A 13,989-nucleotide genomic window follows, 5' to 3' on the forward strand; every position below is an offset into this window, starting at 1 on the left:
TTAATTGATAAACATTTTATGTCGTGTACGTGAACTAGCTTGACCTTGCCTTCCGGTTCTACCGGAAGGTCAAATTTAGGTGAATTCAAAATGTAGACATTAGCCTGAAATCAAAACAGTTTATGGTATGATCGTAAAACCTAGTGTGAACTTGAACCATGTTACGAAGATGTTATAAATTTTGTTACGTCATCATGACGTCATCAAGTATCAAATTACAAACAATTTGATGGCACGATTTGACAAAATAGTTTGACCTATATCTCTTGAACTAAATAGAGTATCGTGTTCATTTTTTGTGAGGTTGTAGACTATGCCGTTAGCAACATTTCTTATGCCCGGGCACAAAACTGCTAGACCTTCACTTCCGGTGTTACCGGAAATGCAATAGAAATTGAATCTAACTCTAAAACGGAAGCATTTTACTACAAACAAATACATAATGGAAGTATTAAGTGAGGAATGCCAAACACAAAAATATAATTTTGACGTCATACCACAAAATGGCGCCCTCTAGCGGCACATCAAATACAGTTTAATCTTTTGAAATTTCAAACCCCTCAATCAAATTTTTATGAAATTGCCCCTATATATCACGTGAGCAATCATAAATGAATTTGCAAGATTTCATAATCATGATTACGTCATCAGACCGAAAGTTACTGTGGGGAGAATTCAACAATGATCATTTTATATTTAATTTAAATCCATCATTTGATCCCTGTCTCGTGACTTGACATCCAAATTGACATCTGTTACACTTAATATTTGTCTTTTGCTTCGAAATACTATGACGTCATCAAACCGGAAGTTTGTTGTTTCTAAAATATACCCTAAAAAGACGCATTCTTTTTGTACACAATTATTGGTAATGGAAATGTTAAAGTTCTTGATCCCTTTTTTTTCTGACATAAACATTTTCATAACTTAACTGGACAATGTCTAATAAAATTGTTTACCCGACCACTCTGCGTTTGTAACAACAAACGCAAACCTTTAGTCTTTCTTTCTTTCTTTTTCCCGTACGGCACGTTTCCGCGGGTTTTCTCCTGACCGATTTATGGTATGAACTTGTAACTTGCAATATATATCGACCCTCATCCTTAGTGGTGCATATTACTCTGACGTAATTATGACGTCATCGAGTCAAATTAAAAGCGATTTGAGCTGAAAAAGTGACCAATTACTTTCACCTATAACTCTTGAACAAAATGATCAATCATGTTCAAACATTGTAATCGGATAGACCACTAATTAATTAACATTTTTGTTGTGTAGATGAACTCGCTTGACCTGTACTTCTGGGTCAACCGGAAGGTCAAAGTTAGGTGAATTCAAAACGAAGAAGTTTAGCCTAAAATAAAAAAAGCAACATTTAATCCAAACAGTTTACGTTATGATCATAAAACATTGTGTGAACTTGTACCATGTAACGAAGATGTTATAATTTGTTACGTTATCATGACGTCATCAAATATCAAATTACCAGCGATTTAAGGGCAAATTTTGACAAAATAGTTTGCGTCATATCTTTTGAACTATTAAATAAAGTATCGTGTTCGTTTTTTCGTGAGGTTGTAGAATATGCCGTGAACAAAACATTTCCTGTTCCCAGACACAAAACCGCAGGACCTTTACTTCCGGTGTTACCGGAAGTGCAATAAAAACCGAATATAATTTAAAAGCGGAAGCATTTTACTACACACATACACATTAAGAAAGTTTTTAGTGAGGAATGTCAGGCACATAAAACAATGTGATGACGTCATCTTTTGAAAGGGCTCCCCCTAGCAGCACATAGAATAGTGTTTGCTTTCTTTAGTTTGAAAACCATCCGTTCAAATTGTACGAAATCGGCCCGTGATATTCTTTGATTAACCACATATAACTTGGCAAGGTTGCAAATTCATGACGTCATCAGACCGGAAGTTACCTCTATGAGAATTTGAAACGATCAAATTTTAAATTTAATATCCTTTGATCCATGTCGATCTTAGCCCAAATAAGATATCTATTACATTGTTAACCTTTGCTTCCAAATACTGTGTCGTCATCAAAGCGGAATGTAGGTGTTATGAATACATACGTTATTTTACTTCACAATGAACATCACTTCCCGTTTTTGAATAATGACGTCATCAACCAAGAAATAACTTGTATGTGTACATAGAATGTTTACTGAAATTGATCACACCGTTATAGATGCATTTTTTTAACAAAAAAATAATTTGATTGTCTTGGAAAGGATTTAATTTCGTGATCCTTTGTTCTTATATAAAAATATTCATAACTTAACTGGACAGTGTTTCATAAAATAGTTGTCTACCCGACCACTCTGCGTTTGTAACAACAAACGCGAAGCTCTAGTGACACTCTTTGGATCTGTTACGATTTCTTTCTTTCTTTTTTTGTTCCGGACAATACTTCTCCGCGGGTTTTCTCTTAACGGTATATGGTATGAACTTGTAACTTTCAATATATATCGAACCTCATCCGAAGTGGTGCATATTACTCTGACGTCATGATTACGTCATCGGGTGTCAAATTACAAGTGATTTTATCTGAAAAAGTGACCAATTACTTTCACCTATAACTCTTGAACTAATCAATCAATGATGTTTGTATTCTGTAATCAGATAGACCATTAATCGCTTAACAGTTTTTGTAGTGTACGTGAACTCGCTTGACCTTTACTTCCGGGTCTACCGGAAGGTCAAAGTTAGGTGAATTCAAAATGAAGACGTTAGCCTGACATCAAAACAAAGCAGCATTTCTTCCGAACGGTTCACGGTATGATCACAAAACCTTGTGTGAACTTGTACCATGTTACGAAGATGTTGTACATTTTGTTACGTCATCATGACGTAATCAGGTATCAAATTACAAGCGATTTAAGGGCAAACTTTGACAAAATAGTTTGCGTTATATCTTTTGAACTAAATAGAGTATCGTGTTCGTTTTTTCGTGAGGTTGTAGACTATGCCGTGAGAAACATTTCATGTTCCCGAACGCAAAACCGCTTGACCTTTACTTCCGGTGTTACCGGAAGTGCAATAAAAACTGAATATAACTCAAAAGCGGAAGCATTTCACTACAGACATATATATTATGAAAGTGTATAGTGAGGAATGCAAGACGCAAAAAACAGTGTGATGACGTCATCATCCGAAAGGGCGCCCCCTATCGGCACATTAATATAGTTTCTTCTGTAATTGTAAAACTATCCGTCCAAATTTTACCAAATCGCCCCTTGACATTCTCTGATTAATCACAGATAAGGTGGCAAGGTTTCAAATTCATGACGTCACCAGACCGGAAGTTACTTTAAGGAGAATTCGAAATGATCAAAGTTTAAATTTATTTCTATCATTTGATCCCTGTCATATCTTCGAAGTCCAAATAATGATATCCATTACAATGTTCACCTTTGATCTCTAATGCTGTGACGTCATCAAACCGAAAGTTAGGTGTTATAAATACATCGTCAAACCGAAGTTGTGTGATATTAATACAAACAATTATATTTCCCATATTTCATACGTTATTTAATTTTAAATGACAAATTATCCTCTCCGAACTTTATCAGTATTCACTAACCATTTTTGACTGATGACGTCATCAAACTAGAAATAACTTTTTGTGCACATAGAATGTTTACTGAAGTTTATCACACCGTTAAAGATACCTTTTTGAAACATTGATTGTACTTAAAGGATTTAATTTCGTGATCCTTTTTTCTACATATATTCCTAACTTAGCTGGGCAGTGTATAATGAGAAGCTGTCCGCCCGACCACTCTGCGTTTGTAACTCAACAAACGCGAAACTCTAGTTCTTTCTTTCTTTTTTTCCCGTACTGCACGTTTCCGCAGGTTTTCTCCTAAACGGTTTATGAAAGGAACTTGTAACTTTCAATATTTATCGACCCTCATCTTAAGTGAAGCATATTACTCTGACGTCATTATGACGTCATCGGGTGTCAAATTACAAGCGATTTTCGTTTAAAAAATGACGATCTTCTTTCATCTATAACTCATGAACAAAATGATCAATTATGTTCCAATCTTGTTATCAGATAGACCATTGATTGATGAACATTTTTTGTTGTGTACATAAACTCGCTTGACCTTTACTTCCGGTTCTACCGGAAGGTCAAAGTTAGGTGAATTCAAAATGAAGATATTAGCCTGAAATCGATTTTAGCCTGAAAGCACAATTTCTTCCGAACGGTTTACGGTATGATCATAAAACCTAAAGTGAACTTGTACCATGTTACGAAGATGTTATAAATGTTGTTACGTCATCATGACGTCATCAGGTATCAAATTACAAGCGATTTGAAGGCACGTTTTGACAAAATAGTTCGACCTATATCTCTTGAACTAAATAGAGTATCGTCTTCGTTTTTTCGTGAGGTTGTAGACCGTGCCTTGAGCAACATTTCATATTCCCGGGCACAAAACTGCTTAACCTTTACTTCCGATGCTTTACTTCCTGTGTTACCGGAAGTGCAATAGAAATTGAATCTAACTCTAAACGGAAGCATTTTACAACAGACAAATACATTATGGAAGTGTTGAGGAATTCCTATCACAAAAAACTTAATGTTGACGTCATCCCACGAAAGGGCGCCCTCTAGCGACACATCGAAAACAGTTTGATCTTTTGAAACCCTCAATCACATATTTATCAAATTGCCCCTATATATCCCGCGAGCAACCACAAATGAATTTGCAAGATTTCATAATCATGACGTCATCGAGCCGGAAGTTATTGTACGGAGAATATAACAATGATCATTTTATTTTTAACTGAAATCCATCATAATGATCCCTGTTTCATGACTTAAATCCTTGCCCCCAAAAATGACATCTGATACACTTAATATTGACCTTTTGCTTCCAAATACTTTGACGTCATCAAACCGGAAGTTGGGTGTTATTATTACATACACTTAATTTCCACATTACCGCGTTATTTTTACTTAATGATAAACAAGTGTCCTCCTTGAATTGAATCAGTATTCCCTTCCCTTTTTTGACTGAAGACGTCATCAAACCGAAAATAACTTGTACGTGTAGGCCTACCTAAATGTTTACTGAAATTTATCATACCCTAAAAAGACGCATTCTTTTTGTACAAAAAAATGGTACTGGAAATGTTAAAGTTATTGATCCTTTTTTCTGAAATAAACATATTCATAACTTAACTGGACAATGTCTAATGAAATAGTTGTCTACCCGACCACTCTGCGTTTGTAACAACAAACGCGAACCTCTAGTTTTGTCTTGGTTTATTTAGAGTGGATTGAATACGGTTTCTGATGGTAACAACTACCTTTCAAACTGCGCGAGCTGGCAAGATAGTAATAAGAAATCGTCCTCAAGCAGTGAGCATTGGGACAACGCTGCATTCTTGACAGGGTGAGTATTCGTGCGCAACAGTGGCGTAAATCTCTGTCTGCGAGTGGGGCGGATTATTGTCGGGCCGCAAATAATTCAAAATCGATTTCTAAAGTAAAATTAGAATATCACAACTATTTTTTGGTCGATATCGTATTTAAAAGTGGAAACAAATGTTTTGCTAGAAATAGCAATAAAAAAGCAGATTCACTCTCGGGGTTGAATCTCGAAGAGAAGGACGGAGAAAACAACAACAAAAAGGTAAAAATTATAAATACTCAAAGTAAGAAAAGAACAAAAAACGAAACTTGACATGTGTAATACGTGGGGTGGAGAGCGTGAAACTCGAAGGATTTCGGCCCTTGTTTTGAAAAAAAAACCAAGCAAACAACCATGCAGATTCCTTAAATTTGATCAGATGTTTCAATAATAGACTTTAGTTTTGGACTCCAAATACCTACATCATGTAATGCTAAAACTACTCCACACCCTTTGCGCTTTGTGTTTTCCTTTCGTCCCAAACAGAAGAGACCTTTCAAGTTCGTCGGCTGGTAACAATTTACTGGGCATAGCCTACGTTGGGCAGTGTGGCCGGTGGGGTACATCACTCAGTGAATTCCGTGGATTGGATGCCACTAGCACTACCGCACACGAGATCGGACACAAGTGAGTTTTGCTATGTTTTCCACAAATGGCCGCCACACACAAGGAGCCTATACTATTGATCCTGTAGGGATGACAATTTTCGTTTTCTACATTCCCGTGTAAGCTACTTCCCAGTGGCGGTTCTAGAGGAGGGTTGCAATCCCCCAAATACCCTTTCAGCTGCTGATTAATGTTCTGATCCTCGTAAATTGGGGGGAAAATTAATAAATAGAATGCTTAAGTTCCTAGATGTATTCTCAAACTGCATTAGAATGCAAGAGGAAGTTTTGTACAATTCAACATTTTAGGGGGGGGGGGCATGCCCTTGGCAGGGCGTGCCTTAGGCACGCCTTCCCTCAAGCCTCACACTTCCCGAAAGCTACATCCGCCCGTGCTTCCATTCGCACATAATATTTCGAGGACTTTAAAAGCTACGTGCTATCACAACAGTGATGCTATCGTAATCTTGGCATGCTGGTTTGGTGCCTTCTCAGGACCCATAGCTACACTCAACCAAAAAAGAAAGCCCCCTTCCAATACTTTTTTGTCTAACTCAAAAACTACTGAGCACCTCGCGCTCGAATAACGACAAATCTGTACAGAAATTCCTTAGCAATCCAGCCATACTCTTTATTTGGCCCAGAACGATAATTATGTGTACGAATTTATACAATTTATGACAAATGATACCGAAAACAGTTGCAATTTTGTATACGTGCAAGTTGCGGTTCACACTCACCTTGCACGTATACAAAAGTGCAAAAATCATTTTGTACACATTATCACTGTTTTCGGCCATACAAAGAGTATGTCTAGATTGCTAAGGAATTTCTGTATTGATCAGTCGTAAAATGAGCAAGATGTGCCCAGTAGTTTTTGAGTTAGACAAAAAAGAATTAAGGGGGGACTTTCTTTTTTGGTTGAGTGTATTAAAAACGCCCGCAAACGGGGCCGTATCGTAAGTCCGACGCCTCATAACTTGAGTCCGACATTTCCGGAATTATGAGGCGTCCGATTTATGAGACATCAAACTAAGGGATTCGGCCAAATTGCTCTGACGCCTCATAAGTCCGACACGTCATAATTGGGACAACGAACAAACGATGTTTCGGACATGAGGCGCCGGACTTACGAGGCGTCGGACCTATGGGCGTCGGACCTATGAGGCGTCGGACTTATAGGCCTTTATTTGGATGGGAGATGAGATTTTGTCAGACCTATGAAAGCGGAAAAGCATTGTTTTAGTTCTAATTTTTGGCTTTTTCGCAAGTTTGCGAAAAAGCCTTTCTTTGTGTTCTGATTTTTTTTTGGCTTTTTCGCAAAATTTGTGAAAAGCCTTTCTTTTTTTTCTGATTTTTGGCTTTTCTGCATAGTGCGGAAAAGCCTTTCTTTTTGTTCTCTCTTTTTTATTTCTTCTTTTTGTCGCCTAAATCCCATAGACTTTATACACGTTTGGCATTAATCTTTGTCATACATCATTCAAAGTTACCACAGGCATAGCCCCTATAGTCAAGTTGTGTCCCGAAGAGTGACGTCATGGTGACGTCATCATTGGTCACGTGACGTCACTTTACAGATTTATAGATTTAATCTTTGAAAATTAATATAAAATAAACCGTGAGAGACCTGAACTTGATTTTTGCGGGAATTGATATAATAATCCAGGGTCTTTATTTTATCTCGTGTGCGTAAAGTCACGTGACCCTTCCTTCCGGTCCAAACCGGAAGTAGCTTATAATTTAAAACTGGAAAAAAATGTGAACTTGCTTTCAACGCTGTTAGTCTGTGGTTGTAGTTGTAGTTCACAACAAATTACGGGTGAAGTCATACATTTAAGAGCGCCCTCTAGCGGCAGGTTGAAAAATGTTTAAAATGAATTTTGAGTTGATGTCTGTGGCGAAGTTTGCGGTAATCGCTTCAAAATGAGGGTATATAATGACCTTAATGCAAACAACACCTGTGTGCGAAAAAAAAATGATGACGTCATCAGACCGCGGGTTTTCTCCTAAACGGTATAATGACTTTCAACATATATCGGAACTCATCCCTAGTAGTGCATGTTACTCTGTGTGATTTTATGTCAAATTGTGGAATTTTTGACCTTTAAGCCATATCTCACGAATGCAACATGCAAAATTCAAAATTCTTTTCGTATTATGTTTGTGAGGTATCAGGTATATGCACAAAATTTTGAAAAATGTGTGACATCATCATAACGTCATCAAAAATGCGATTTTTGAATACACATATAAGGGAAGGTCCGATTGTCATGAAACTTGGAGGATAGCTAAGTAATGGTACCAATATGCAAATTCCGAAAAGACGTCACTATGACGTTTACGGTTGATTTTTTTATGAATTTTTTTTCATATTTACAATTTCATTGCGCTTCTAAAATTTAACACATCCTTTCATTGGATTGACTTTAAGCTTAGTGCAAACCAAGACCACAATGCAAAAATGTGCATTGGAAAGTGTAATCAAGATGATGTCACAGTAGGGCATGTGACGTCATCAAATGCCAAATCCAAAGTGGTGTCAACATGACGCCATCAACTAATTACATTTTATATCTGTTGGCTATTCTAGCTCAATATAACTTTTTATGAACTTTGAACCAAAAATATAAACTACATGACTCCACATTGGCAAAAAAGCAGAAAGTCATACAAAATAAAATAAGCGGAAAAGCCCTATGTTCTGTTTTCAAACAGACATAGATCTCTCGATCCATTTATACTGGTTCAATACATGTAGTCTACCTCATTGGTTAAATGGAACATTATTAAAACTGAAGACACTTTATGGCTTGATTGGTACAGCTCAGATACATTGTGAGCAGATATGAATGAAAAACGTGACTTATTTTATGTGTACATGGTATGTACGCAAAACGAGTACAGTTATCCATGGGAATGTTTATTTCATAAAAATTTCAAAATGACAGCACTGATCCTTGTGAACTTATAGTTATTATAATGTGGATGTATATTGTGAACGTATAGTTTTTAAATAATTATTAATATCATTATTATTCTGGTTTATTAAAAATCCAATGTCTTGCAGCATTGCGGCTGAATTGCACATGGTTACAAAGATAAAATATCAAAATATATTGTTTGATGATGGTCCTTCATACGAGGTGGAAAACAGAAATCAGGCCTTGCACCTCTAAAAGGCATTACATTTATCCCAATCTACATTTTTTTTATGGAGAAACAGGAATAAGACTATCAATTGGGACTTTAATACACTTTTAGATGGTTCAGGTAAGCCTACACCAGCACAGCTGATTCACAATATTACTAAACAGATCAATGAATGGTTAAAGCAAAAGTGAGTGTGCTGTCATTGAAATTCAAATTCAAAGAAAAGCTTTTAAACTCAGATCTTGACTTTAATCAATGATTCAGGTAATTATGCAAAACCTACATGTAAGTTGATTCGATGCTGATGAAGTCCACGTAGGGGTGTTTGAAAGTGTAAAGAACATCTTACACTTTGTAATTAGGTGGAATCAGTTGATTTAAATGATTAAAATCACCCTCAATCAATATATTTCGCCAAAAATAAGATTTCTACAAAGAAGTGTTTCAAATCATTGATATTAAAAAAGATCATTTGATTTATATCGCAATTTATATCAGTGATTAAAATCAACGTGATTTAAATCAACCAACCCTGTTAGAACGCATTCCTGGTCAGTTTATTCCCATGAGTAGCCTTGGTCAATGCTCTCGTCGTTATTCGTCCCGTACGCGGTCAATCGTCGGCATATATCCTTACGCGCTATGCACATGTAAAAATACAGCGCGAACAGCGACCTCACGCGGCCACTATTTTTATGCAAATCAGTTGGAGACGATGTCGAGCCTTGGTTCAATCGTCGGCCAAAGCTTATGTTTTTCTTTACTTTGCGCTAGATTTCCAGCGCACCACCTCGTATGCGAATACAGATAATGTAGGCGGGGCTAATATGTGGAGTGTCCAATCACACCTTGGTAAATCCGGACGTCATCAAATTATTTGCAGCTATTCCGGCTTTTGCGGACGTGACAGGAACCACAGTTTTTGTGCATTGGTGCCGTGTGCAGAGACACACAATGTGTACGTGTATGGATTATGTACGGTGCCACGTTTCACTATGCAAGTTTCCACGCAACGATCGACCAATAAGAAAACGACATTTAAGGTCAGCTACGGCTATTAACATAATGAGCACCACCCCCAAAACCTCACATGGACGATTGAACCAAGGCTCGACATCGTCTCCAACTGATTTGCATAAAAATAGTGGCCGCGTGAGGTCGCTGTTCGCGCTGTATTTTTACATGCATGTGCATAGCGCGTGAGGATATATGCCGACGATTGACCGCGTACGGGACGAATAACGACGAGAGCATTGACCAAGGCTATCCCATGAGCTGCAGTCAAGTTTAAGATGCCTGTGACTTATTTTAATGATACACTTGGCGTAATGATCTGACTTCCATTCGATTAATAATTGTTGTGTCAAGTTTGTACTGCCCTTTCACTAATGTCAGGATTATTTATGTTGTGATGGTTAGATCTTTGTGTATTTCATTCTCTCTGAAAAAAAAATTGAAAAGTTTACCTGATGTGTTTTTATCCAAACGTTAAAAGGAATTAAAATGTGTAAACGCTTTTGTATTTATTAGACGTTTTATGGTTGTACGATAAATACTATTAAACCTTCGGGCTGCAAGCAAGTATAAATAAACCAATAATAATAATACCAGAATATTCTCATTTGCATATATACGTATCCAAACAAAATTGGATATGCAAATGATCTTATACCAGGGTGAGTGAGAAGGTATATAGTGGTGGGAGCATACTGCTCGACACCCTGGGAACCAGGTTGGTTAATGGCGTATCTGTGGTAAGATGTTATTGAAACCTTCAACGCCATCTTGATTTTTACATTTTTTTGCAACGATTACAGCTTGGGCATGTGGCATGATGCTTCAGGTCCATCGGGTGGTCCTAGAAACGGCTGCTCGTCAAGCGGTTACTTGATGGCTCAATACAAAGAGAATCCTCGCTTAGATCTCGGCTGGTCGTCATGTAGCCGGAGCTACTACGACACCCGTATCACGTGAGTTGCCCCCCCCCCCCAAAAAAAAGGGTACAAAACTAGACTTTAAATCAAACATATCAAGCTTGCTACCAAAATTGGACGGAGCACTCTGATTTGCTAAGAATCAAGAATCAGGAGGATATGAATATTTATATGATTTACCCATCTCGCTCGATGCAGGCGCCGGTCCCGGCCCACGGGTGTTATTACACTGACGCGCGTGGTGAATGCTTCCAGTGAGTGCTTCTAGTTCACCGTGCAACATAGCCTGGATCGCATCGATCAAAGAAACAAACAGCCCAACACCCCCACAAACAAACAAACAAACACCCCAACAAACAAACAAACAAACAAACAAACAAGCACCCCAACAACCCCCCCAGCAAACAAACAAACAAACAAACAAACAAACAAACAAACAAACAAACACCCCAACAAACAAACAAATAAACAAACAAACAAACAAACAAACAAACAAACACCCCAACACCCCAACAAACAAACACCCCAACAACCCCCCCAACAAACAAACAAACAAACAAACACCTCAGCAAACAAATAAACAAACAAACAAAAACAACTATAAAATTATAATACCCGGATTGAGATCTATTAACAGATGTGATAATTTTCCACTATAATACCTGATTTTTGAAGGGCTAGAACTATTTTCCTTAAATACCATATTGATCTTGATTCTTCATTAACAGTCAGACGACATGCTACAACGATGCTTGAATTTTTACCAGGATGTGATTCAAATCGTAAGTACATATAATTTGCGTCACGTTCAATTATTAGCAGTAATTTCCCTTTTTTTATTGTTTGCCTCTCTGGACCATCATAGACTGGGTTCAATTTTATCACTTTGATTTTATGGTCCTTAATCAATAAACTGAGGGTCCTTTAAGTGATTTTTGTTGGGGGGGTTGAATTTGAGGGAGTAGATCGACTAAGTTTAGTATATGCAATGCTGTGTTCAAAATGAAACAAAATAAGAAAGACGTCTTGATAGGAACAATATCAGACAAGCAGAGTCTTTGCTTTCAAAAGCCACCTACTTTCTAAACCATGGGATCTTTACCGAAAGATATTTATTTGTATTTTGTTTGTTTGTATTTTCAGGACAAAGCGGGAAAATGATCGACATTGGTTTTTTTCTTTCGATTTAAAGTTTTTAAAATGCATTAAAAATAGGTCACTTGAAAGTATTGTTTTCATTCGTGAAGGACTGTTTCCACTGTTCAGCTCTTATACCAATACCGATAACACTCTACACGTGTAGAACCCTGTATGTATAATTATATTGGTACAGGAGGACACAATAGTGTGACAATCATGTAAAATGTGTAATTGAAAGTTTTCGAGTTTAACTGTTTTCTGTTCACAAAATGTGCTCAGTATTCACTTTAATCTATACCCCAGGATTACAATAAAGTGTACTACGAAATTAGTGACTGAAGTTTCAAAATTAACTATACGCTTAGCTGCAGACCTCTATTGAAAACTACAGTCTGGCAACAATTTTGGTTTGAAACTTTTAATTTTAAGGGACCACATTTCTGGCGGTTTTTAACATTAAAGGGAATATACAACATTTGCAAACATCGAAAAATAAAACTATCAAGTTTTTACAAAATACCTTACTAGGATGATGGTAAATGACAGTCTAAAGCATCCTGTAAAATTATGGCACACGGTGTGAAGTCATTTTCAAGAAAATGGTATTTTTGTATACATTTCCTACGGTGGTTGGCCGACCACCGTTGGAAAAACTTAACTATTTTTCAACTTCTGCTTCAAATTTTCCATTTTTTACAGTCCAAATGTTGTTTGCTATTTGTTACATGGTCATGAACGGGTGCAGGCCAGCTGCACTGGTTCCCTTACCTTACAATTTTCCGGCATCTACAAATTGATCCATTTTATCCTTAGTGGAGTCAGGGGAATAGACTACTTGAACATTTTTGTTTTTCTTGGTTTTTCAAACATTTTTGAACACAAAACTTCGGACATGTCAGGGCAACAATATTTGATCTATTATACTAACCCCTCAAATAGTTCATTTCTGAAAATTACAGTAAAAAAGCCAACCATGTACATTCCCTTCAAAAAGGACTCGATGAAAATATCCTTTTGAAATTTCCAAAACAGTCTCCAAAATTGAGCCTCCTCACCTGTATTGTTCACCCAGATCATGTTTACACATGTCAATGAACAGTCATTAATTGCAATTCTTGTACTTCCCCCCCCCCAAAAAAAATAAAAATAAATAAATATATAAATGAAATATGTAAATATTTGCTGCGGTTGTATAAACTTGATACAATTTTTGTTTTCATTTTGAGGTGAAGGGAATAAATTTGAATTGTTGAACATTGAAACATCAAAATTGTTCTGTTTCTATTATGAAAGTGTCTAGAGGATTTTGAAATCGATTTTCAGGGTGGTAATTATATTTATTGGACAGTGTCAAAAAATCTTTTGGTGCCCTCCATCGTTAGATGTATCTTCAGCCGAATTTCCTGAATTTTGAGAGAAATCTTATTAGGCTAGTGGTTGGTGCTCTACAATATTATGACATCATTTAGTTGCGCTGTGGTTTAAATACCACATGTGGGCGCTTTACCATTTTTGCGGGCCTCTTATTTTTGGAAAACATATATTTTTGTTTTACAAATCAATATCTTCATTCAAACGCCGTCGTATTTGGCGAAGATAGTCGTTGAATCGTATAATAGTTTCAGCACAAAAGGTCAGCGTTAGGAGCGCTTAGACATTCTGGTTATTTCATAGGGGTGTTGCCCACGTTGCTGACATGTATTGTTCTTCATAAGTCGTT

At 36.9% G+C, this 13,989-nt stretch overlaps 1 protein-coding gene across 1 annotated transcript in view; it reads left to right on the forward strand.

Moving 5' to 3' along the window:
* The window catches only part of LOC119721010 (A disintegrin and metalloproteinase with thrombospondin motifs 4-like), a 29,205-nt gene extending 16,418 nt beyond the window's left edge, over positions 1-12,787 (forward strand). The window contains exons 7-11 of the mRNA XM_038190876.1: positions 5,301-5,422; positions 5,927-6,067; positions 11,013-11,165; positions 11,858-11,911; positions 12,273-12,787. Of these exons, the coding sequence (XP_038046804.1) occupies positions 5,301-5,422; positions 5,927-6,067; positions 11,013-11,165; positions 11,858-11,885 (444 nt within the window). The 3' untranslated portion in view covers positions 11,886-11,911; positions 12,273-12,787. The remainder of the gene's footprint in view (positions 1-5,300; positions 5,423-5,926; positions 6,068-11,012; positions 11,166-11,857; positions 11,912-12,272) is intronic.
* The last annotated feature ends 1,202 nt before the right edge of the window (positions 12,788-13,989 follow it).

The sequence above is a fragment of the Patiria miniata genome, unplaced genomic scaffold (genome assembly GCF_015706575.1).
Source record: "Patiria miniata isolate m_02_andy unplaced genomic scaffold, ASM1570657v1 HiC_scaffold_13, whole genome shotgun sequence".
NCBI lineage: Eukaryota > Metazoa > Echinodermata > Asteroidea > Valvatida > Asterinidae > Patiria > Patiria miniata.